Source organism: Pristiophorus japonicus, chromosome 5 (genome assembly GCF_044704955.1).
Source record: "Pristiophorus japonicus isolate sPriJap1 chromosome 5, sPriJap1.hap1, whole genome shotgun sequence".
Lineage (NCBI taxonomy): Eukaryota > Metazoa > Chordata > Chondrichthyes > Pristiophoridae > Pristiophorus > Pristiophorus japonicus.
Window position 1 is genome coordinate 236,632,008 of NC_091981.1, and position 26,720 is coordinate 236,658,727.

Sequence of the window (26,720 nt, forward strand, 5' to 3'; positions counted from 1 at the left end):
TTAAAGAGGAGATTAATGCAATAGTTAGGAAAGACATTAGCTTGGATGATGTGGAATCTATATGTGTAGAGCTGCAGAACACCAAAGGGCAAAAAATGTTAGTGGGAGTTGTGTACAGACCTCCAAACAGTAGTAGTGATGTTGGGGAGGGTATCAAACAGGAAATTAGGGGTGCATGCAATAAAGGTGCAGCAGTTATAATGGGTGACTTTCATATGCAATAGATTGGGCGAGCCAAACTGGAAGCAATACGGTGGAGGAGGATTTCCTGGAGTGCATAAGGGATGGTTTTCTAGACCAATATGTCGAGGAACCAACTAGGGGGGAGGCCATTTTAGACTGGGTGTTGTGTAATGAGAGAGGATTAATTAGCAATCTCATTGTGCGAGGCCCCTTGGGGAAGAGTGACCATAATATGGTGGAATTCTGCATTAGGATGGAGAATGAAACAGTTAATTCAGAGACCATGGTCCAGAACTTAAAGAAGGGTAACTTTGAAGGTATGAGGCGTGAATTGGCTAAGATAGATTGGCGAATGATACTTAAGGGGTTGACTGTGGATGGGCAATGGCAGACATTTAGAGACCGCATGGATGAACTACAACAATTGTACATTCCTATCTGGCGTAAAAATAAAAAAGGGAAGGTGGCTCAACCGTGGCTATCAAGGGAAATCAGGGATAGTATTAAAGCCAAGGAAGTGGCATACAAATTGGCCAGAAATAGCAGCGAACCCGGGGACTGGGAGAAATTTAGAACTCAGCAGAGGAGGACAAAGGGATTGATTAGGGCAGGGAAAATGGAGTACGAGAAGAAGCTTGCAGGGAACATTAAGACGGATTGCAAAAGTTTCTATAGGTATGTAAAGAGAAAAAGGTTAGTAAAGACAAACGTAGGTCCCCTGCAGTCAGAATCAGGGGAAGTCATAACGGGGAACAAAGAAATGGCAGACCAATTGAACAAGTACTTTGGTTCGGTATTCACTAAGGAGGACACCAACAACCTTCCGGATATAAAAGGGGTCAGAGGGTCTAGTAAGGAGGAGGAACTGAGGGAAAACTTTATTAGTTGGGAAATTGTGTTGGGGAAATTGATGGGATTGAAGGCCGATAAATCCCCAGGGCCTGATGGACTGCAACCCAGAGTACTTAAGGAGGTGGCCTTGGAAATAGTGGATACATTGACAGTCATTTTCCAACATTCCATTGACTCTGGATCAGTTCCTATGGAGTGGAGGGTAGCCAATGTAACCCCACTTATTAAAAAAGGAGGGAGAGAGAAAACAGGGAATTATAGACCGGTCAGCCTGACCTCAGTAGTGGGTAAAATGATGGAATCAATTATTAAGGATGTCATCGCAGTGCATTTGGAAAATGGTGACATGATAGGTCCAAGTCAGCATGGATTTGTGAAAGGGAAATCATGCTTGACAAACCTTCTGGAATTTTTTGAGGATGTTTCCAGTAAAGTGGACAAGGGAGAACCAGTTGATGTGGTATATTTGGACTTTCAGAAGGCTTTCGACAAGGTCCCACACAAGAGATTAATGTGCAAAGTTAAAGCACATGGGATTGGGGGGTAGTGTGCTGACGTGGATTGAGAACTGATTGTCAGACAGGAAGCAAAGAGTAGGAGTAAATGGATACTTTTCAGAATAGCAGGCAGTGACTAGTGGGGTACCGCAAGGTTCTGTGCTGGGGCCCCAGCTGTTTACACTGTACATTAATAATTTAGACGAGGGGATTAAATGTAGTATCTCCAAATTTGCGGATGACACTAAGTTGGGTGGCAGTGTGAGCTGCGAGGTGGATGCTATGAGGCTGCAGAGCGACTTGGATAGGTTAGGTGAGTGGGCAAATGCATGGCAGATGAAGTATCATGTGGATAAATGTGAGGTTATCCACTTTGGTGGTAAAAACAGAGAGACAGACTATTATCTGAATGGTGACAGATTAGGAAAAGGGGAGGTGCAACGAGACCTGGGTGTCATGGTACATCAGTCATTGAAGGTTGGTATGCAGGTACAGCAGGCGGTTAAGAAAGCAAATGGCATGTTGGCCTTCATAGCGAGGGGATTTGAGTACAGGGGCAGGGAGGTGTTGCTACAGTTGTACAGGGCCTTGGTGAGGCCACACCTGGAGTATTGTGTACAGTTTTGGTCTCCTAACTTGAGGAAGGACATTCTTGCTATTGAGGGAGTGCAGCGAAGATTCACCAGACTGATTCCCGGGATGGTGGGACTGACCTATCAAGAAAGACTGGATCAACTGGGCTTGTATTCACTGGAGTTCAGAAGAATGAGTGGGGACCTCATAGAAACTTTTTAAATTCTGACGGGTTTAGACAGGTTAGACGCAGGAAGAATGTTCCCGATGTTGGGGAAGTGCAGAACCAGGGGTCACAGTCTAAGGATAAGGGGTAAGCCATTTAGGACCGAGATGAGGAGAAACTTCTTCACCCAGAGAGTGGTGAACCTGTGGAATTCTCTACCACAGAAAGTAGTTGAGGCCAATTCACTAAATATATTCAAAAGGGAGTTAGATGAAGTCCTTACTACTTGGGGGATCAAGGGGTATGGCGAGAAAGCAGGAAGTGGGTACTGAAGTTGCATATTCAGCCATGAACTCATTGAATGGCAGTGCGGGCTAGAAGGGCCAAATGGCCTACTCCTGCACCTATTTTCTATGTTTCTATGTTTCTATCGCTCGCGCCTTGTGGTGAATAGGTCGTGCCTCTGGGACCAAGTGGATCTGCACCTTCGCCCCGGAAAAGTTTCCAATGCCTGGCTCAAAAAGGGAAGGAAATTTGTTGAGAACCTGGGTACATGAGGCCTCATCGACATGTTATAGTGCTCGGATGTCATCCCAGTTCCAGCAGATTTTGCTCAGCCAGCTCCTTCCAAGCAGTGTGGGGCCATCGCCCGGGACAATCCAGAGTGGCAGTTCGTGCACCGTGCCCTCGTAGATGACCTTGACCATGGCACTGCCCAGGACAGTGATAAGCTCTTTGGTGTACATTCTCAGTTTCGTGTGGATGGGGCTCAGGGCTGGTCTGAGAGCCTTGTTGCACCACAGTCTCTCAAACATCTTTTTACTCATGATGGATTGGCTGGCGCCAGTGTCCAATTCCATGGCTACAGGTAAGCCATTCAATTTTACATTTAGCATTATAGGTGGACATTTCGTCGAAAATGTGTGCACCCCGTGTACTTCAGCATCTGCCTCCTCTCTCTGAGACTCGAAATTGCTTTGATCCACCATGGACCGATCTTCCTCTGGTTAGCAGGTTTTGCAGAGCTTGCAGCTCATCTGCAAGCTCGTTGGAGGTGCCCCATTGTTCCACAGCTCTTGCAAACATACCATTTGAAGCGGCATGAATAGGCTGAATGGAAGCCTCCACAACGCCAACAAGGTGTGAATTGCCTTATATTCATCCTTTGTTGCGGACTCTCAGTCATCTGGGTCACCTGAGGCCTGCTGGCAGTTGCAGACTCGTGGTTTCTGCCCTGTGCATTTCTGCTCGCAAACACAGTTCCAGTTAATTTATGAACATTGCTAGCACTTGTGTGCTGAGAGATTTGTTTGGTGTTATCACTGGTGGACATAAACGCCTGTGCTATCGCAATGGCCTTACTGAGAGTCAGTGTCTCTACCGTCAAAGGTTTTTGTAGGATGGTCTCGTGGCCAATGCCCAGTACAAAAAAGTCTCTGAGCATTTGCTCCAGGTAACCATCAAACTCACATTGTCCTGCAAGTCGTCTTAGCTCGGCGATGTAGTTCGCCACTTCCTGACCTTCAAATCGCTGGTAACTCGCCATCAGCACGCTCTCCCTCGGGTTAAGATGCTCCCGAACCAATGTACACAGCTCCTCATATGACTTATCTGTGGGTTTCACCGGAGCCAGAAGATTCTTCATGAGGCTGTAGTTCGGTGCCCTGCAGACCGTGAGGAGGACCGCTCTCCTTTTTGCAGCGCTTCCCTCTCCGTCCAGCTCATTGGCTACAAAGTACTGGTCTAACCGTTCGACATAGGCTTCCCAGTCCTCACCCTCCGAGAACTTCTCCAGGATGCCCACAGTTTGCTGCATCTTTGCGTTGGATTCATGTACTCATCGCCAGTTGTTGTGTTCCTAACACAGATGAGACGGCACACAGGGATGTTAAAGTAACAGTGACCTTAATCTTTATTAAGACACTCCAGAGTGAGGAACAGGCTTATATAGAGTGCTCCCAAGGAATGCTGGGATCCCTTGGGACTTCAGGGGATGCACTCCCTGGTGGCAGAACATGGGAGTGCATGCTTTACAGATACACAACACCTAGGATGAAAGGCATCAGGTCCAGGAGACTTGTCCTCCTTTAGTTCCATTATTTTACTTAGTACTACTTCATTAGTGATAGTGATTGTATTAAGTTCCTCGCTTCCTCTAACCCCTTAATTATCCACTATTGGGATGTTTTTAGTGTCTACTACCGTGAAGACCGATAAAAAATATTTGTTCAACGTCTCTGCCATTTCCCTGCTCTCCATTATAATTCCCCAGTCTCATCCTCCAGGGGACCAGCATTTACTTTAGCCACTCTTTTCCTTTTTATGTACCTGTATAAACTCTTATTATCTGCTTTTATATTTCATGCTAGTTTACTTTCATAATCTTATCTTCCCTCTCTTAATCATTTTTTTTAGTTGTTCTCTGCTGGCTTAAAAATTTTTTCCAATCCTCTGTCCTCTCACTCGTCTTGGCCACATTGTATGCCTTTGTTTTCAATTGCAGATTTCATTAATAGGTACTTACTGTGTAACGTGTAAAAGCACAGTGGAGGGTTGGTGCTTGGTGTTGCAAAGAACATCTCAGATACATCTCATCCTTTAAGGCATGGCAACTGAAAGTTTACAGATTTGTTTTAAAATAAAATTGCACGGCAATGAGTTGTAAAAATCAACTTATTGAATCACTGCAACAATAATTAAGTGAAGAATAACGCAATTTTCATTGCCAAATAAAATATATTATTTTGTTTATGAACTTCATAAATTATACCTTTGTCTTAGTACAGCAAACTTCTTTTCCCACATTCGATTTGTTCGATCTAGTCGTTTATTAAGGCTAAAAAACAAGCATACATAATTAATTAGTGAAAGACACACGCTATTCAAGGCCAGTACCAATAAATATGCTATAGTTACTTAATTATATTTTTTCACGCCCTGAATACTGATGAGATTTAGCAATAAGCACTGTTTCTTATTCAGTAGATATTGTTTTCAAAAGATACTCAGTAAGTACTGGTAGGTCTCCTGTGACATTGCTGAGTTGGTGACTACATTGTTGTGGGGAGGATACTAGTATGTGGAAGGTGCATCTTGCCATTGAAAGAATTAGAAAAGGTTTGTGAGAGACAATGGGCCCAAGTTTCCACACGATAAAAAACGGGCGCCCCTCCAAGCTGGGCGCCCGTTTTTCACGCCTAAAACGGCGCCTAAAAAAAACCTCGCGATTCTGGAGCGTTCTGCAGCTCCTTGTCTGCCTGGCGCGGCGCGCAGTGGGGTGGAGCCTACACTCGCGCCGATTTTGTAAGTGGGAGGGGGCGGGTACTATTTAAATTAGTTTTTTTCCTGCCGGCAACGCTGCGCGTGCGCGTTGGAGCGTTCGCGCACGCGCAGTGTGAAAAAAACATTGGCACTTGGCCATTTTTGTAGTTCTTTGTAGCTGTTTAATTTTTGAACATTTTTTTAATAAAAGCACATTGCCATCAGCACATCAGCACTTGCAGCCTTCTCACTGTCTCCTTCCCCCACCCCCGCGGGAAGAACGGGCGCCTCCTCTCCCCTCCCCGCGGGAAGAACGGGCGCCTCCCCCCACCCCGCGGGAAGAACAGGCGCCTCCTCCCCCCCCCGCGGGAAGAACGGGCGCCTCCTCCCCCCCCCGCGGGAAGAACGGGCGCCTCCTCCCCCCCCCGCGGGAATGAACAGCCACCTCCTCTCCCCGCCCCCCGCGGGAAGAACAGGCGCCTCCTCCCCCCCCCCGCGGGAAGAACGGGCGCCTCCCCCCCCCCCCGCGGGAAGAACAGGCGCCTCCTCCCCCCCCGCGGGAAGAACAGGCGCCTCCTCCCCCCCCCCGCGGGAAGAACAGGCGCCTCCTCCCCCCCCGCGGGAAGAACGGGCGCCTCCTCCCCCCCCGCGGGAAGAACGGGCGCCTCAGGCTGACTGCTGCATTCTCCGTGCCTGAAGCACTTTCACACAGGTAGGAAGATGGTTTATTTAATCTTTTCTTTGCTTTTAAATGTTTATTCAGGTTGGATTTATTTGTATAATATTTGTAGAAGTATAAATAAGGATTTATTGTAGAATTTAATGACTTCCCTTCCCCCCCACCCCTCCCCCCCACCTCGTTCTGGACGCCTAATTTGTAACCTGCGCCTGATTTTTTAATGTGTAGAACAGGTTTTTTCAGTTCGACAAAAATCTTCACTTGCTCCATTCTAAGTTAGTTTGGAGTACGTTTTCACTGTGGAAACTTTGAAATCAGGCGTCAGTGGCCGGACACGCCCCCTTTTGAAGAAAAAATTCTGTTCCAAAGTGGAACTGTTCTACCTGACTAGAACTGCAGAAAAAAAATGTGGAGAATTGCGATTTCTAAGATAGTCCGTTCTCCACCAGTTGCTCCTAAAAATCAGGCGCAAATCATGTGGAAACTTGGGTCCAATAAAGTAATTTATGATTAGATTCTGGAAAGAATTAATTAAATAATGCTTGCCGTACTCAATGCCAGTAGATGTAAATAAATATATTCCTCTGACATACAGAAACCGATACATACGATAATTGTTTTTGCATAAACAACAACTTGCATTTACATGGCACCTTTAATGGAGTGAAATAAACAAGCCCTTACGTTTAGAAAGAGTTAAAAATTTCATGCAATATTTGCTTTGCTTAAAAGCATTAGAACAGCACATTTCTTTTTACCTCTAAGCGTTGTTCTGTCAGTAATTTTACAGCAATATACAGCAGTGAAATGTAGCAGGATTTAGAAACATTGACACTAAAATTCCAATCAAGGCCAAGGTCTCTGGTCAGGACATTGGAAAATGAGGGAAATAACTCTTCCGCAATTCCACCTGCTTTTTACATTTGGCCATTTTCCAGGATAGGGAGCATGAATCTTTCACCCGTGCCCCTACATCAACATGTTGGGGGTAACATTAAAATTGGGAATGTCCATTTTACCTCGTAAAAATGATGGTAAGACACTGAAAGCGAGGTCCTAATCTTACCCACCCATTTTATGCACAGAATTCGGTCATCGTCATTTTGAATTGGGGCTCATTTAGGTATAGTGCACCTATTGAAGAATGCCAGTTAGGGTCGGTACTTTATTTATGACCCCAAAATCCCATTCAACAATGCTGGCAGCTTAGAATGACGTTACTGTTTTATCTTGAGTACAGAGTGGATAAAGGTGCTATAACAACATTTGTGTGGGGCCTGAACTTGGTGGAAGCTGAATTCCGCCCAAGTGCCACCCAAAGGACCGTCGAGATACCTGACGGTACTTTGGGTGGGAGTTTTGTAAAAAGGTCCTTGAAAGACCGCCCGGCGGCAAAAAAGGGACTTACGCTGTGAGTCTGGGCGGCAGCGGACGGGAGTACCCAATCTCGGCAGCAAATACAATCCTTACCAAAGTGCTACCGAGGACTGAGTCGGGCCCAGGAAGGGGGGAGCACATAAAAATAAAAATTTACGCAAAAAAACCCACTGGAAGACCTTCAGGAGACCTCATCCACATAAATCACTTAAAAAATAATAAATAGAAGTTCACTAACCTTTTTTTGCAGGTCTTCATACTTACATTGAAACATAGAAAAAAATAGGTGCAGGCGTAGGCCATTCAGCCCTTCGAGCCTGCACCACCATTCAATAAGATCATGGCTGATCATTCCCTCAATACCCCTTTCCTGCTTTCTCTCCATACCCCTTGATCCCCTTAGCCGTAAGGGCCATATATAACTCCCTCTTGAATATATCCAATGATCTGGCATCAACAACTCTCTGTGGTAGGGAATTCTACAGGTTAACAACTCTCTGAGTGAAGAAGTTTCTCCTCATCTCAGTCCTAAATGGCTTACCCCTTATCCTTAGAGTATGTCCCCTGGTTTTGGACTTCCCCAACATTGGGAACATTCTTCCTGCATCTAACCTGTCCAGTCACTTCAAAATTTTATATGTTTCTATGAGATCCCTTCTCATTCTCCTAAATTCCAGTGAATATAAGCCCTGTCGATCCAGTCTCTCCTCATATGTCAGTCCTGCCATCCCGGGAATCAGTCTGGTGAACCTTCACTGCACTCCCTCAATAGCAAGAACGTCCTTCCTCATGTTAGGAGAGCAAAACTGAACACAATGTTCCAGGTGAGGCCTCACTAAGGCCCTGTACAATTGCAGTAAGACCTCTCTGCTCCTATACTCAAATCCCCTAGCTATGAAGAGATGAACATACCATTTGTCTTCTTCACCGCCTGCTGTACCTGCATGCCAACCTTCAATGACTGATGAACCATGACACCCAGGTCTCGTTATGCCTCCCCTTTTCCTAATCTGCCGCTATTCAGATAATATTCTACCTTCGTGTTTTTTCCCCCAAATTGGATAACCTCACATTTATCCACATTATACTGCATCTGCCATGCATTTGCCCACTCACCTAACCTGTCCAAGTCACCCTGCAGCCTCTTAGCGTCCCCCTCACAGCTCACACCGCCACCCAGTTTAGTGTCACCTGCAAACTTGGAGATATTACACTCAATTCCTTCATCTAAATCGTTAATATATATTGTAAAGAGCTGGGGTCCCAACACTGAGCCCTGCGGCACCCCACTAGTCACTGCCTGCCATTCTGAAAAGGACCCGTTTATCCCGACTCTCTGCATCCTGTCTGCCAACCAGTTCTCTATCCATGTCAGTACATTATCCCCAATACTTGATTTTGCACACCAATCTCTTGTGCGGGACCCTGTCAAAAGTCTTTTGAAAGTCCAAATACACCACATCCACTGGTTCTCCCTTGTCCACTCTGCTAGTTACAACCTCAAAATATTCCAGAAGATATTCATCAAGCATGATTTCCCTTTCATAAATCCATGCTGAGTTGGACCGATCCTGTCACTGCTTTCCAAATGCGCTGCTATTTCATCCTTAATGATTGATTCCAACGTTTTCCCCACTACTGATGTCAAGCTAACCGGTCTATAATTACCCGTTTTCTATCTCCCTCCTTTCTTAAAAAGTGGTGTTACATTAGCTACCCACCAGTCCATAGGAACTGATCCAGTCGATAGACTGTTGGAAAATGATCACCAATGCATCCACTATTTCTAGGCCCACTTACTTAAGTACTCTGGGATGCAGACTATCAGGCCCCAGGGATTTATCGGCTTTCAATCCCATCAATTTCCCTAACACAATTTCCTGCCTAATAAGGATATCCTTCAGTTCCTACTTCTCACTAGACCCACTGTCCCCTAGTACATTCGGAAGGTTATTTCTGTCTTCCTTCGTGAAGGAAGTATTTGTTCAGTTGGACTGCCATTTCTTTGTTCCCCATTATAAATTCACCTGAATCCGACTGCAAGGGACCTACATTTGTCTTCACTAATCTTTTTCTTTTCACATATTTTTGAAGCTTTTGAAGTCAGTTTTTATGTTCCCTGCATCTTCCTCTCGTACTCTATTTTCCCCCTCTTAATTAAACCCTTAGTCCTCCTCTGTTGAATTCTAAATTTCTCCCAGTCCTCAGGTTTTTTTGCTTTTATTTTAGCCAATTTATATGCCTCTTCCTTGGTTTTAACACTATCCTTAATTTCCCTTGTTAGCCACGGTTGAGCTACTTTCCCCATTTTATTTTTACTCTATACAGGGATGTACAATTGCTGAAGTTCATCCATATGATCTTTAAATGTTTGCCATTGCTTATCCACCATCAACCCTTTATGTATCCTTTGCCAATCTATTCTAGCCAATTCATGCTTCATACCGTCGAAGTTACCTTTCCTTAAGTTCAGGACCCTAGTTTCCAAATTAACTGTGTCATTCTCCATCTTAATAAAGAATTCTACCATATTATGGTCACTTTTCCCCAAGGGGCCTCGCACAACAAAATTGCTAATTAGTCCCTTCTCATTACACATTACCCGGTCTAGGATGGCCAGCTCTCTAGTTGGTTCCTCGACATATTGGTTTGGAAAACCATCCCTAATACACTCCAGGAAATCCTCCTCCACCGCATTGCTACCAGTTTGATTAGCTCAATCAATACCGTTGGGGTTAGACCTGCCTCCATGCAGCGGTCCTTCCTCCTGCTGCCACCGAGCTCCCGCCCGGAGGAATCTGCCAGCTCGGCGGGCGGGAGGCCACTTACTTGCCTTGCGCGCTAGTGGCCATCAGCGGGCGGTTCCCAGTGGTCCTTCCCTCCCATTAACGGGAGGCCTAGTGGAAACTGGCACCGGGGCGGGGGGAGACCGCCGAAAAAACTCGGTGGTAGTCGGTGGCAGCGGGCGGTAAGGACACCAAGTTCGGGCCCAGAGAGAAAAATCTCAGATGATGACAGTACCATACACGAACGGATGTCCCGGAAAATGATAGTTACAATCAGGAAGATGAACAAGCAAAGTGCTCAAAACATTTAAGGGACAATTTTCCTCTCCAGGAAGCCTGGGCATAAATCAAATAATGAAGGGGTTAGAAGAGGTTTTTTTAAGCAGAGGGTTCTTAGGAAATGGAATGTCTTTCCAGAAATACTAGTGGGAGTGGAATGCATATCTTTTAAAAGGAAAGTGGATGAATATTTGAAAAGAAAAAAAATTAAGAGTATAGTGAAAGTGTAACGGAATGGGACCTGAGTCTTCCTATTATATCAGTTCAGGACATTACCTAGATGTGATTTTCACCTGGTACATGCCCATCATTGGTAGTGCCTTTGCTTTGCCTGGAAGTAGAGCAGTAAAGTCCACTGGCTATGGGGCCTTCTGCCTGCTGTCCAAAACCTGTAGCCAGAAAGTCTCGAGTTTCAAATTTTCTTTGCTACACCTTTGCTGCATCTGTAGGAAAACATTTACCTATATAGTTTCTGATATGTACTTAACCCCTTGTAACCTTGTAACCTGTATCACACCTGTCCACCAGAGGGCCTACCTGTTGGAGTCCCAAGGGATCCCAGCATCCCTTGGGAGTACAGTCTATAAGCAGGCTACCCATGAGGTACCTGCACTCTGGAACTACAATAAAGGAGCTAATATCACACTTGCTCATTACACACAGTACTCGGTCTGACCATTTATTATGAGTATAACAATTGGCAACGAGGTAACGAACCGCGCAAAAATGCAAAGAACAGTCGGCATCCTGGAAAAGTTCTCAGAGGGGGATGATTGGGAGGCCTTCGTGGAGTAGCCAACGAGCTGGAAGGGGACAAGAACGCGACAAAATGAAGGGTGATCCCCCTAACTGTCTGTGGGGCCACAATCTATGGCCTCATGAAGAATCCCCTGGCCCCGGCTAAAGAAACAGAGAAATCCTACAAAGAACTGTGTACGCTGGTCCGAGAGCACCTAAATCCTAGGGAAAGTGTTTTGATGGCGAGATATCGGTTCTACACGTGTCAACAATCGGAGGGCCAGGGAGTGGCGAGCTACGTCGCCGAACTAAGGTGCCGTGCAGGACATTGTGAGTTTGAGGGATTCCTAGAACAAATGCTCAGAGACTTTTTTGTATTGGGCATCGGACATGAGACTATCCTTCGCAAACTGTTTACTATAGAAACTCCGAATCTGAGTAAAGCCATAACGATAGCCGAGGCATTTATGTCCACCAGCGACAACACCAAGCAGATTTCACAGAACAAAGAAGTTTCGGCCAGTACTGTGCATAAAGTAACGTCGGTTTTGAGCAGAAATGTACATGGCAGAATGTACACCATGATTGCTGTGGTCCGACCTCAATTCAACCAGAGTTCGCCATCATCTGTTAATGCGAGGCAGTTAACACCCTGTTGGCACTGTGGGGGTGAAGATCGGTCCCAATAAAGCCGCTTTAAGCACTATGCGTGTAATGGCTGCAGAACAATGGGACACCTCCAACGAAGGTGTTTGCTAGTGCTGTTGGGGAGGAGTTAAACTAATATGGCAGGGGGATGGGAACCAATGCAGGGAGATAGAGGGAAACAAAAAGGAGGCAAAAACAAAAGACAGAAAGGAGATGAGGAAAAGTGGAGGGCAGAGAAACCCAAGGCAAAGAACAAAAAGGGCCATTGTACAGCAAAATTCTAAAAGGACAGAGGGTGTTAAAAAAACAAGCCTAAAGGCTTTGTGTCTTAATGCAAGGAGTATCCGCAATAAGGTGGATGAATTAACTGTGCAAATAGATGTTAACAAATATGATGTGATTGGGATTACGGAGACGTGGCTCCAGGATGAGCAGGGCTGGGAACTCAACATCCAGGGGTATTCAACATTCAGGAAGGATAGAATAAAAGGAAAAGGAGGTGGGGTAGCATTGCTGGTTAAGGAGGAGATTAAGGCAATAGTTAGGAAGGACATTAGCTTGGATGATGTGGAATCTATATGGGTAGAGCTGCAGAACACCAAAGGGCAAAAAACGTTAGTGGGAGTTGTGTACAGACCTCCAAACAGTAGTAGTGATGTTGGGGAGGGCATCAAACAGGAAATTAGGGGTGCGTGCAATAAAGGTGCAGCAGTTATAATGGGTGACTTTAATATGCACATAGATTGGGCTAACCAAACTGGAAGCAATACGGTGGAGGAGGATTTTCTGGAGTGCATAAGGGATGGTTTTTTAGACCAATATGTCGAGGAACCAACTAGGGGGGAGGCCATCTTAGACTGGGTGTTATGTAATGAGAAAGGATTAATTAGCAATCTCGTTGTGCGAGGCCCCTTGGGGAAGAGTGACCATAATATGGTGGAATTCTGCATTAGGATGGAGAATGAAACAGTTAATTCAGAGACCATGGTCCAGAACTTAAAGAAGGCTAACTTTGAAGGTATGAGGCGTGAATTGGCCGAGATGGATTGGCGAATGATACTTAAGGGGTTGACTGTGGATGGGCAATGGCAGACATTTAGAGACCGCATGGATGAACTACAACAATTGTACATTCCTGTCTGGCATAGAAATAAAAAAGGGAAGGTGGCTCAACCGTGGCTATCAAGGGAAATCAGGGATAGTATTAAAGCCAAGGAAGTGGCATACAAATTGGCCAGAAATAGCAGCGAACCTGGGGACTGGGAGAAATTTAGAACTCAGCAGAGAAGGACAAAGGGTTTGATTAGGGCAGGGAAAATGGAGTATGAGAAGAAGCTTGCAGGGAACATTAAGACGGATTGCAAAAGTTTCTATAGATATGTAAAGAGAAAAAGGTTAGTAAAGACAAACGTAGGTCCCCTGCAGTCAGAATCAGGGGAAGTCATAACGGGGAACAAAGAAATGGCGGACCAATTGAACAAGTACTTTGGTTCGGTATTCACGAAGGAGGACACGAACAACCTTCCGGTTATAAAAGGGGTCGGGGGGTCTAGTAAGGAGGAGGAACTGAGGGAAATCCTTATTAGCCGGGAAATTGTGTTGGGGAAATTGATGGGATTGAAGGCCGATAAATCCCCAGAGCCTGATGGACTGCATCCCAGAGTACTTAAGGAGGTGGCCTTGGAAATAGTGGATGTGTTGACAGTCATTTTCCAACATTCCATTGACTCTGGATCAGTTCCTATGGAGTGGAGGGTAGCCAATGTAACCCCACTTTTTAAAAAAGGAGGGAGAGAGAAAACAGGGAATTATAGACCGGTCAGCCTGACATCGGTAGTGGGTAAAATGATGGAATCAATTATTAAGGATGTCATAGCAGTGCATTTGGAAAGAGGTGACATGATAGGTCCAAGTCAGCATGGATTTGTGAAAGGGAAATCATGCTTGACAAATCTTCTGGAATTTTTTGAGGATGTTTCCAGTAGAGTGGATAAGGGAGAACCAGTTGATGTGGTATATTTGGACTTTCAGAAGGCGTTCGACAAGGTCCCACACAAGAGATTGATGTGCAAAGTTAGAGCACATGGGATTGGGGGTAGTGTACTGACATGGATTGAGAACTGGTTGTCAGACAGGAAGCAAAGAGTAGGAGTAAATGGGTACTTTTCAGAATGGCAGGCAGTGACTAGTGGGGTACCGCAAGGTTCTGTGCTGGGGCCCCAGCTGTTTACACTGTACATTAATGATTTAGATGAGGGGATTAAATGTAGTATCTCCAAATTTGCGGATGACACTAAGTTGGGTGGCAGTGTGAGCTGCGAGGAGGATGCTGTGAGGCTGCAGAGCGACTTGGATAGGTTAGGTGAGTGGGCAAATGCATGGCAGATGAAGTATAATGTGGATAAATGTGAGGTTATCCACTTTGGTGGTAAAAACAGAGAGACAGACTATTATCTGAATGGTGACAGATTAGGAAAAGGGGAGGTGCAAAGAGACCTGGGTGTCATGGTACATCAGTCATTGAAGGTTGGCATGCAGGTGCAGCAGGCGGTTAAGAAAGCAAATGGCATGTTGGCCTTCATAGCAAGGGGATTTGAGTACAGGGGCAGGGAGGTGTTGCTACAGTTGTACAGGGCATTGGTGAGGCCACACCTGGAGTATTGTGTACAGTTTTGGTCTCCTAACCTGAGGAAGGACATTCTTGCTATTGAGGGAGTGCAGCGAAGGTTCACCAGACTGATTCCCGGGATGGCGAGACTGACCTATCAAGAAAGACTGGATCAACTGGGCTTGTATTCACTGGAGTTCAGAAGAATGAGAGGGGACCTCATAGAAACATATAAAATTCTGACGGGGTTAGACAGGTTAGATGCAGGAAGAATGTTCCCAATGTTGGGGAAGTCCAGAACCAGGGGTCACAGTCTAAGGATAAGGGGTAAGCCATTTAGGACCGAGATGCGGAGGAACTTCTTCACCCAGAGAGTGGTGAACCTGTGGAATTCTCTACCACAGAAAGTTGTTGAGGCCAATTCACTAAATATATTCAAAAAGGAGTTAGATGAGGTCCTTACCGCTAGGGGGATCAAGGGGTATGGCGAGAAAGCAGGAATGGGGTACTGAAGTTGAATGTTCAGCCATGAACTCATTGAATGGCGGTGCAGGCTAGAAGGGCCGAATGGCCTACTCCTGCACCTATTTTCTATGTTTCTATGTTTCTATGAATGTGTAGGCGAGCTGCAAACCCTGCAAACCACCACGTTGCAGAGGAAGATCGGTCCACAGTGGATCAGGCGGAATTGGAAACTTGTGTAGAGGAGGTAGAGGTGTACGGGGTACACACGTTCACAACAAAATGCCCACCAATAATGTTGAAAGTTGAACTGAATGGTATTCCAGTATCTATGGAGCTGGACACGGGGGCAGGTCAGTCCATAATGAGTAAAACGCCTTCAACAGGCTGTGGGGGAAGAAGGCACACAGGCCCAATCTCAGCCCCATTCACACCAAACTAAGGACTTATACAAAGGAACTAATCCCTGTAATCGGCAGTGCTGAAGTCAAAGTCTCCTATGACGGAGCAGTACACGAACTCCCGCTGTGGATTGTGCCACGGGATGGCCCCACGTTGTTTGGCAGTAGCTGGTTGGGGAAATTCCGCTGGAACTGGGACGACATCCGAGCACTCTCATCAGTTGACGACAGTGCATGCACCCAGGTTCTAAGCAAATTCCCTTCATTATTTGACCAGGCATTGGAAGTTTCTCGGGAGCGAAAGTGCAGATCCATTTGGTTCCCAGTACGCGACCCACCGTACCGTACATGATGCGTGCAAAAGCGGAAATCGAGCTGGACAGGCTGCAATATGAAGGCATCATCGCACCAGTGGAGTTCAACGACTGGGCCAGTCCGATTGTTCTGGTACTCAAGGAGGATGGTACAGTTAGAATTTGCAGTGACTATAAAGTAACAATTAATCGTTTTTTGCTGCAGGACCAGTACCCGCTACCCAAGGCAGACGACCTATTTTCGACCCTGGTTGGAGGGAAGATGTTCACCAAGCTGGACCTGACCTCGGCCTGCAGGAGCTGGAGGAGCCTTCGAAAGGTCTCATCTGCATCAACATGCACAAAGGTCTGTTTATTTACAACCGATGCCCGTTCGGGATTCGGTTGGCTGCAGCAATCTTCCAGCGGAACATGGAAAGCCTGCTAGTGGTCTTCCAGGGCAACATATTGGTTACAGGTCTGGGCACCATGGAGCACTTCAAGAACCTGGAGGAAGTTCTTAGTCGGTTGGATCGCATGGGGTTCAGGTTGAAACGCTCGAAGTGTGTTTCCCTGGCACAGGACGTCGAATTCTTAGGAAGGAGAATCGTAGCAGACGGCAGCAGACCCACCGACGCCAAGATGGAAGCCATCAAGAACGTTCCGTGACCATGGAACGTGACAGAGCTGTGGTCGTTTCTGGGGCTCCTTAACTACTTCGGTAATTTCCTACCTGGGTTAAGCACCCTGCTAGAACCCCTGCATGCGCTACTGTGTAAGGGAGACGACTGGGTATGGGGGAACTCACAAGAGGCTGCCTTTCAGAAAGCCAGAAATGTACTGTGTTCTAACAAACTGCTTGTTCTGTATAACCCATGTAAACGACTAGTGTTAGCTTGTGATGCGTCGTCACACGGGGTCGGGTGTGTGTTACAACAGGCTAATGAATCGGGAATTTTGTAACCAGTTGCGTATGCATCCAGGAGTTTGTCCAAGACCGAAAGGGCCTACAGCATGGTTAAAAAAGAGGCTCTGGCGTATGTTTACAGGACAAAAAAATGCACCAGTACTTGTTTGGCCTCAAGTTCGAGCTTGAAACACAAGCCACTCATATCGCTATTCTTGGAGAGCAAAGGGATCACTACCAATGCCTCTGCCCGCATTCAAAGATGGGTGCTCACGCTGTTGGCATACAACTATGTAATTCGTCACAGACCGGGAACAGAGAACTGCACAGATGCTCTCAGTCGGCTATCATTGCCCACCACCGGGGTGGAAATGGCACATCCAGCGGACTTGCTTATGATCATGGAGGCATTTGAGAATGAGAAATCCCCTGTTACGGCCTGCCAGATCAGGACCTGGACCAGCCAGGATCCTTTACTGTCCTCAGTAAAAAATGTTTAGTGAGTTGGCCACACCGCAGGTAAAGGGTACATAGCCAGATAGGGGATGGGTGACCAACAGGAAGAGCAGTAGATGGAAGGTAGTGCAGTGGCCTCCTGCGGTCATCCCCCTGCAAAACAGATACACCGCTTTGAGTACTGTTGAGGAGGATGACTCATCAGGGAGAGCAGCAGCAGCCAAGTTCATGGCACCGTGGGTGGCTCTGCTGCACAGGAGGGCAGGAAAAATAGTGGGTGAGCAATAGTGGTAGGGGATTCTATTGTAAGGGGAATAAATAGACATTTCTGCGGCCGCAATCGAGACTCCAGGATGGTATGTTGCCGCCCTGGTGCAAGGGTCAAGGATGTCTCAGAGCGGCTGCAGGACATTTTGAAGGGAGAGGGTGAACAGTCAGTTGTCATGGCGCCAACAGGTACCAACAATATAGGTAAAAAACAGGATGAGGTCCTACAAGACGAATTTAGGGAGCGAGGAGCTAAATTAAAAAGTAGGACCTCAAAAGTAGTAACCTCAGGATTGCTAACAGTGCCACGTGCTTGTCAGAGTAGAAATCGCAGGATAGCTCAGATGAATACGTGGCTTGAGGAGTGGTGCAGAAGGGAGGGATTCAAATTCCTGGGGCATTAGAACCGGTTCTGGGGGAGGTAGGACCAGTATAAACTGGACAGTCTGCACCTGGGCAGGATCGGAATTAATCCTAGGGGGAGTGTTTGCTAGTGCTGTTGGGGAGGAGTTAAACGAATATGGCAGGGGGATGGGAACCTATGCAGGAAGACAGAGGAAAGTAGAATGGGGGCAGAAGCAAAAGATAGAAAGAAGAAAAGTAAAAGTGGAGGGCAGAGAAACCCAAGGCAAAAAGCAAAAAGGACCACATTACAGCAAAATTCTAAATGGGCAAAGTGTGTTAAAAAGACAAGCCTGAAGGCTTTGTGCCTCAATGCGAGGAGTATTCGTAATAAGGTGGACAAATTAACTGCGCAGATAGCTGTTAATGGATATGATGTAATTGGCATCATGGAGACATGGCTCCAGGGTGACCAAAGCTGAGAACTCAACATCTGGGGTATTCAACATTTAGGAAGGATAGACAGAAAGGAAAAGGAGGTGGGGTGGCATTGCTGGTTAAAGAGAAAATTAACGCTATAGTAAGGAAGGACATAAGCTTGGATGATGTGGAATCAGTATGGGTGGAGCTATGGAATATCAAAGGGCAGAAAACGCTAGTGGGAGTTGTGTACAGACCAGCAAACAGTAGTAGTGAGGTTGGGGACAGCATCAAACAAGAAATTAGGGATGTATGCAATAAAAGTACAGCAGTTATCATGGGCGACTTTAATCTGCATATTGATTGGGCTAACCAAACTGGTAACAATGCGGTGGAGGAGGATTTCCTGGAGTGTATTAGGGATGGTTTTCTAGACCAATATGTCGAGGAACCAACTAGAGGGCTGACCATCCTAGACTGGGTGATATGTAACGAGAAAAGACTAATTAGGAATCTTGTTGGCGAGGCCCCTTGGGGAAGAGTGACCATAATATTAAGATGGAGAGTGACACAGTTAATTCAGAGACTAGGGTCCTGAACTTGAGGAAAGGTAACTTCAATGGTATGAGACATGAATTGGCTAGAATAGACTGGCGCGTGATGCTTAAAGCGTTGTCGGTGGGTAGGCAATGGCAAACATTTAAAGATCACATGGATGAACTACAACAATTGTACATTCCTGTCTGGCGTAAAAATAAAAAAGGGAAGGTGGCTCAACCGTGGCTATCAAGGGAAATCAGGGATAGTATTAAAGCCAAGGAAGTGGCATACAAATTGGCCAGAAATAGCAGTGAACCCGGGGACTGGGAGAAATTTAGAACTCAGCAGAGGAGGACAAAGGGTTTGAATAGGGCAGGGAAAATGGAGTACGAGAAGAAGCTTGCAGGGAACATTAAGGCGGATTGCAAAAGTTTCTATAGGTATGTAAAGAGAAAAAGATTAGTAAAGACAAATGTAGGTCCACTGCAGTCAGAATCTGGGGAAGTCATAACTGGGAACAAAGAAATGGCAGACCAATTGAACAAGTACTTTGGTTCGGTATTCACTAAGGAGGACACCAACAACCTTCCGGATATAAAAGGGGTCAGAGGGTCTAGTAAGGAGGAGGAACTGAGGGAAATCTTTATTAGTCGGGAAATTGTGTTGGGGAAATTGATGGGTTGAAGGCCGATAAATCCCCAGGGCCTGATGGACTGCATCCCAGAGTACTTAAGGAGGTGGCCTTGGAAATAGTGGATGCATTGACAGTCATTTTCCAACATTCCATTGACTCTGGATCAGTTCCTATCGAGTGGAGGGTAGCCAATGTAACCCCACTTTTTAAAAAAGGAGGGAGAGAGAAAACAGGGAATTATAGACCGGTCAGCCTGACCTCAGTAGTGGGTAAAATGATGGAATCAATTATTAAGGATGTCATAGCAGTGCATTTGGAAAATGGTGACATGATAGGTCCAAGTCAGCATGGATTTGTGAAAGGGAAATCATGCTTGACAAACCTTCTGGAATTTTTTGAGGATGTTTCCAGTAAAGTGGACAAGGGAGAACCAGTTGATGTGGTATATTTGGACTTTCAGAAGGCTTTCGACAAGGTCCCACACAAGAGATTAATGTGCAAAGTTAAAGCACATGGGATTGGGGGGTAGTGTGCTGACGTGGATTGAGAACTGATTGTCAGACAGGAAGCAAAGAGTAGGAGTAAATGGATACTTTTCAGAATAGCAGGCAGTGACTAGTGGGGTACCGCAAGGTTCTGTGCTGGGGCCCCAGCTGTTTACACTGTACATTAATAATTTAGACAAGGGGATTAAATGTAGTATCTCCAAATTTGCGGATGACACTAAGTTGGGTGGCAGTGTGAGCTGCGAGGTGGATGCTATGAGGCTGCAGAGCGACTTGGATAGGTTAGGTGAGTGGGCAAATGCATGGCAGACGAAGTATCATGTGGATAAATGTGAGGTTATCCACTTTGGTGGTAAAAACAGAGAGACAGACTATTATCTGAATGGTGACAGATTAGGAAAAGGGGAGGTGCAACGAGACCTGGGTGTCATGGTACATCAGTCATTGAAGGTTGGTATGCAGGTACAGCAGGCGGTTAAGAAAGCAAATGGCATGTTGGCCTTCATAGCGAGGGGATTTGAGTACAGGGGCAGGGAGGTGTTGCTACAGTTGTACAGGGCCTTGGTGAGGCCACACCTGGAGTATTGTGTACAGTTTTGGTCTCCTAACTTGAGGAAGGACATTCTTGCTATTGAGGGAGTGCAGCGAAGATTCACCAGACTGATTCCCGGGATGGTGGGACTGACCTATCAAGAAAGACTGGATCAACTGGGCTTGTATTCACTGGAGTTCAGAAGAATGAGTGGGGACCTCATAGAAACTTTTTAAATTCTGACGGGTTTAGACAGGTTAGACGCAGGAAGAATGTTCCCGATGTTGGGGAAGTCCAGAACCAGGGGTCACAGTCTAAGGATAAGGGGTAAGCCATTTAGGACCGAGATGAGGAGAAACTTCTTCACCCAGAGAGTGGTGAACCTGTGGAATTCTCTACCACAGAAAGTAGTTGAGGCCAATTCACTAAATATATTCAAAAGGGAGTTAGATGAAGTCCTTACTACTTGGGGGATCAAGGGGTATGGCGAGAAAGCAGGAAGTGGGTACTGAAGTTGCATGTTCAGCCATGAACTCATTGAATGGCAGTGCAGGCTAGAAGGGCCAAATGGCCTACTCCTGCACCTATTTTCTATGTTTCTATGTTTCTATGTCCCTTGCAGTCAGATTCAGGTGAATTTATAATGGGAAACAAAGAAATGGCGGACCAGTTAAACAAATACTTTGGTTCTGTCTTCACGAAGGAAAACACAAATAACCTTCCGGAAATACTAGGGGACTGAGGGTCTAGTGAGAAGGAGGAACTGAAGGAAATCCTTATTAGGCGGGAAATTGTGTTAGGGAAATTGATGGGATTGAAGGCCGATAAATCCCCGGGGCCTGATAGTCTGCATCCCAGAGTATTTAAGGAAAAGGCCCTAGAAATAGTGATGCATTGGTGATCGTTTTCCAACAGTCTATCGACTCTGGATCAGTTCCTATGGACTGGAGGGTAGCTAATGTAACACCACTTTTTAAGAAAGGAAGGAGATAGAAAACGGGTAATTATAGACCGGTTAGCTTGACATCAGTAGTGGGGAAAATGTTGGAATCAATTATTAAAGATGAAATAGCAGCACATTTGGAAAGCAATGACAGGTTCGGTCCAAGTCAGCATGGATTTATGAAAGGGAAATCATGCTTGACAAATCTTCTCGAATTTTTTGAGGATCTAACTGGTAGAGTGGACAAGGGAGAACCAGTGGATGTGGTGTATTTGGACTTTCAAAAGGGTTTTGACAAGGTCCCACACAAGAGATTGGCGTGCAAAATTAAAGCACATGATATTGGGGGTAATGTACTGAAGTGGATAGAGAACTGGTTGGCAGACAGGAAGCAGCGAGTCGAGATAAACGGATACTTTTCAGGATGGCAGGCCATGACTCGTGGGATGCCGCAGGGCTCAGTGCTGGGACCCCAGCTATTTACAATATACATTAATGATTCAGATGAAGGAATTGAGTGTAATATCTCCAAGTTTGCAGATGACACTAAGCTGGGTGGCGGTGTGAGCTGTGAAGGGGACACTAAGAGGCTGCAGGGTGACTTGGACAGGTTAGATGAGTGGGCAAATGCATGGCAGATGCAGTATAATGTGGATAAATGTGAGGTTATCCAGTTGGGTGGCGAAAACACGAAGGCAGAATATTATCTGAATGGCGGCAGATTAGGAAAAGGGGAGGTGCAACGAGACCTGGGTGTCATTGAAAGTTGGCATGCAGGTACAGCAGGCGGTGAAGAAGGCAAATGGTATGTTCATCTCTTCATAGCTAGGGGATTTGAGTATAGGAGCAGAGAGGTCTTACTGCAATTGTACAGGGCCTTAGTGAGGCCTCACCTGGAACATTGTGTTCAGTTTTGCTCTCCTAACATGAGGAAGGACGTTCTTGCTATTGAGGGAGTGCAGCGAAGATTCACCAGACTGATTCCCGGGATGGCAGGACTGACATATGAGGAGAGACTGGATCGACAGGGCTTATATTCACTGGAATTTAGGAGAATGAGAAGGGATCTCATAGAAACATATAAAATTCTGAAGTGACTGGACAGGTTAGATGCAGGAAGAATGTTCCCGATGTTGGGGAAGTCCAAAACCAGGGGACATACTCTAAGGATAAGGGGTAAGCCATTTAGGACTGAGATGAGGAGAAACTTCTTCACTCAGAGAGTTGTTAACCTGTAGAATTCCCTACCACAGAGAGTTGTTGATGCCAGATCATTGGATATATTCAAGAGGCAGTTAGATATGGCTCTTATGGCTAAAGGGATCAAGGAGTATGGCGAGAAAGCAGGAAAGGGGTACTGAGGTGAATGATCAGCCATGATCTTATTGAGCGGTGGTGCAGGCTCGACGGGCCGAATGGCCTACTCCTGCACCTATTTTCTATGTTTCTATGTTTGTTTGTTTCTATGTGTCCTCCATGGGAGCTGGTCCAGTCCCAGTGGAGATGCAGGAAGCGATTAAGCCATTCCATAGATGCAAAGATGCGCTGTCACTGCAGGCGGACTGTCTCTTGTGGGGCAATCGTGTGGTCTTGCCCAAGAAAGGCAGAGACACATTTATTGGGAAACTGCACAGCACCCACCCAGGCATCGTGATGATGAAAGCCATAGCCAGATTCCATGTATGGTGGCCAGGCATCGACTCAGATTTAGAGTCATGTGTACGACAGTGCAACACTTGCTCTCAGTTGTGCAATGCACCCAGAGAGGCACCGCTAAGTTTATGGTCCTGGCCATCCAAACCGTGGTCGAGGATCCATGTAGACTATGCAGGCCATTCCTCGGCAAAATGTTTTTGGTTGTCATGGATGCTCACTCAAAGTGGATTGAATGTGCAATAATGTCTGTAAGCACATCCACGGCCACCATTGTTTGCCATGCACAGCCTGCCCGATGTCCTAGTCAGCGACAATGGGCCGTGCTTCTCAAGTGCCGAATTCAAAGAGTTCATGACCCGCAACGGAATCAAGCATGTCACATGTGCGCCATTCAAGCCCGCATCCCGCGGCCAGGCAGAACGGGCAGTTCAGACCATCAAGGAAAGCTTGAAACGTGTGTCGCAAGGCTCCCTGCAGACCCGGTTGTCCCGAGTACTGCTCAGCTACCGCACCAGACCCCACTCACTCACAGGGATTCCCCCAGGTGAGCTGCTCATGAAAAGGGCACTCAAAACAAGGCTCTCTGGTCCACCCTGAGCTACTTAATCACATGGAGGACAAGCGGCATCAACAGAGTGTGTACCATAACCGCGCAAACATGACACGCAATGTTGAGATCAATGATCCTGTGTTTGTGCTCCATTATGGACATGGTCCCAAATGGCTCGCTGGTACGCTCACAGCCAAAGAGAGGAGTAGGGTGTTTCAGGTCAAACTGACCAATGGACAAACGCACAGAAAACACTTAGACCAAATTAAACTGTGGTTCACCAACAGCTACGAACAACCTGAAGAGGACACCATCAACTTTGACCTTCCAACACACACACAAAAGTGGCAACTGACATCACAGTTGAACACGAAACAGAACTCATCATCCCCAGCAACCCGGCAAGGCTGACTGCCTAACAGCCCAAGGAAGAATTGACCAACCCAACCACACCAACATTTGTACCGAGACGATCGACAAGGGAGCGCAAAGCCCCAGATCGTCTCACCTTGTAAATAAGTGTATTGCTGACTTCACGGGGGAGTGATGTTATGTATTTAACCTATACTAACCTTGTAAGCTGCATCACACCTGTCCACCAAAGGGCCTACCTGTTGAGAGTCCCAAGGCATCCCTTGGGAGTACAGTATATAAGCAGGCCACCCACGAGGTACCTGCACTCTGGAACTACAATAAAGGAACTAAGGTCACACTTGCTCATTACACACAGTACTTGGTCTGACCTTTTTTTATGAATATAACAGTTTCTTCCAACGGTTTGCTGCTTGTTACTTTTGAAATCCTCTGATCTGAGCGTGGAACCTTTGCCAAGCGGAAAGCCAAGAAAGAAAACGTAATGCCACTCCAACCTTATTTGCGTTACAGGCGCAAGTGCTCTATTCTCCTCGCAGGAGCCTCTATAAGTCCATGGGCAACACAAAGATGTGGAAACCTTGCATAATGGGTCTTTACCCATTTTACTTCTGCTTTGTGTCCAGAACACCAGATAAATTCAGGCAGGTGGATCTCTATAATATCAGCCAGGTTGCAGTACGGGCATTCATTCATCAGGTGAAGGGTGCAATAGATGGCACCCACATTGCTTTGTGGCATCCTACAGTCAACCCCTCTTAACTTCCTCAACAAGAGGGTCCTCACGCCCTGGAAGTAAGATTGCCACTTCTTTTCATTCCGCTAGCCCACTGGGCCAAAGTTCCTCCGTCTCCCCTTGCCATAGTCCTGAAAGCGCATCTTTCTCCAGTTTCTCTCCAATCTCCCCTCATGCCCTCTCCGAGCTTATCTTTTCCATGAGATCCACTTCCTGCTCTCTCGACTCTATTCCCACTGAACCGCTGAGCACCCAACTTCCTTTTCTGGCTCCCATGTTAGCTAATATTGTTAACGGTTCTCTCTCCTCAGGTACTGTCCTCCTCTCCATCAAATCTGCCATCATCACCCCTCTTAAAAAAAACAACCCTTGACCCCTCCGTCCTTGCAAACTGCAGCCCCTTCTCCAACTTCCCTTTGTTCTCCAAAGTCCTTAAATGTGTTGTCACCTCCAAATTACATGCTGAGCTTTCCCAGAACTCCATGTTTGAATTCCTCCAAAATGGTTCTTATCAAACTCACAAATTACATCTATGGGCCCAAGTTTTGGATGTCCTCCCAGAACGGCACACTCCGAGAGGCCCACCTATTTTTTAGAATAAAAAAAGCGCCTAAAACTTACCTCGCAATTCTCCGAGTCCAGCAGACCTGTTTCACAGTCAACGCAGCGCAGTACAAGCAGCTGGGGACGGAGCTACAGCCCTGGGCCAAAAAGAGTGCCGGCAGCTGCGCGCATGTGCAGTGGAGTCTGCGTGCGTGTGCGCAGTAGCTCCTGACCCCCAGATTCTGTGTGCATGTGCTGCTGGCTGTGTGGGAGGGGCCGAAGCACGCAGTCCCTACCGCTGGCCGAATGGGCTCCTGGAGCGGCCAGAATGCCAATTTGCAGCACGCAGCCCTTAGCCCTGGCTGAATGGGCTCCTGGAACGGCCACAGTGCCGATTTGCAGCCCAAAGCACGCAGCCCTTAGCCCTGGCCGAATGGGCTCCTGGAGCGGCCAGAATGCCAATTTGCAGCACGCAGCCCTTAGCCCTGGCTGAATGGGCTCCTGGAACGGCCACAGTGCCGATTTGCAGCCCAAAGCACGCAGCCCCTAGCCCTGGCTGAATGGGCTTCTGGAGCGGCCAGAGTGCCGATTTGCAGCACGCAGCCCCTAGCCTTGGCCGAATGGGCTCCCTCATCGCGGCCAGAGTGCCAATTTGCAGTACGTAGCCACTAGCCCTGGCCGGGCTCCTGGTGCTCCCGAAAGGGTAGGTGAGATAGGAACTTTCTATTTTTTATCTATTGATTTATTGAATGATTTTTAATTTAAAAATTTTTTTTCTTCATTGGTTTATTTATCATTTATTATTGATGATGGTTTTTTTATTTTTAAAAGTGAAGTGTTTAATGTTTTGTAAAATTCTCTAACTCCCCACCCCTCCCCCCCGCCCCCATCGCTGGATACCTGCGCCTGATTTCTAAAGTCTCCGCAAGAATTTCTGAGCATACAAAAGTGTACACTTACTCTGTTCTAATTTAGTTTGGAGTAACTTTTCGCTGCCTAAACTTGCAAAACAGGCGTAAGTGGCTGGTATCGCCCCCTTTTGAAAAAAAACTGCACTAAAACGAAATTATACCAACTCACTTAAACTGGAGCAAACTAAATGCCGAGAATTGTGATTTCTAAGATACTCCATACTCCAAAAGAATAGGAGCAACTCAAGCCGATACTTGGGTCCTATGTGACTGTGACAAAGGTAAACTATCCCTCCTCGTACATCTCGACTTCTCTGCAGCCTTTGACATGGTGACCACTCCATCGTCCTTTAACGCCTCTCCACTGTCGTCCAGCTGGGTGAGACTGCACTCGCCTGGTTCCGCTTTTATCTATCTAACCTTCGCCAGGGAATCAACTGCAATGGCTTCTCTTCCCACTCCTGCATTGTTACTTCTGATGTCCCCCAAGGATCTATCCTTGGCTCCCTCCTATTTCTCATCTACATGCTGCCCCTTTGTGACATCATCCAAAAACACAGCATCAGTTTCTACATGTACGCTGATGACACCCAGCTCTACCT

At 46.5% G+C, this 26,720-nt stretch overlaps 1 protein-coding gene across 3 annotated transcripts in view; it reads right to left on the reverse strand.

Moving 5' to 3' along the window:
- Nucleotides 1-26,720, reverse strand: part of c5h10orf67 (chromosome 5 C10orf67 homolog) — a 475,763-nt gene that overhangs the window by 104,193 nt on the left and 344,850 nt on the right. For all 3 annotated transcript variants that reach the window (XM_070881415.1, XM_070881414.1, XM_070881413.1), the window contains exons 12-13: nt 5,042-5,107; nt 4,796-4,883 (exon numbers count right to left, since the gene is read on the reverse strand). In XM_070881415.1, coding sequence (XP_070737516.1) covers nt 4,796-4,883; nt 5,042-5,107 — 154 coding nt within the window. The remainder of the gene's footprint in view (nt 1-4,795; nt 4,884-5,041; nt 5,108-26,720) is intronic.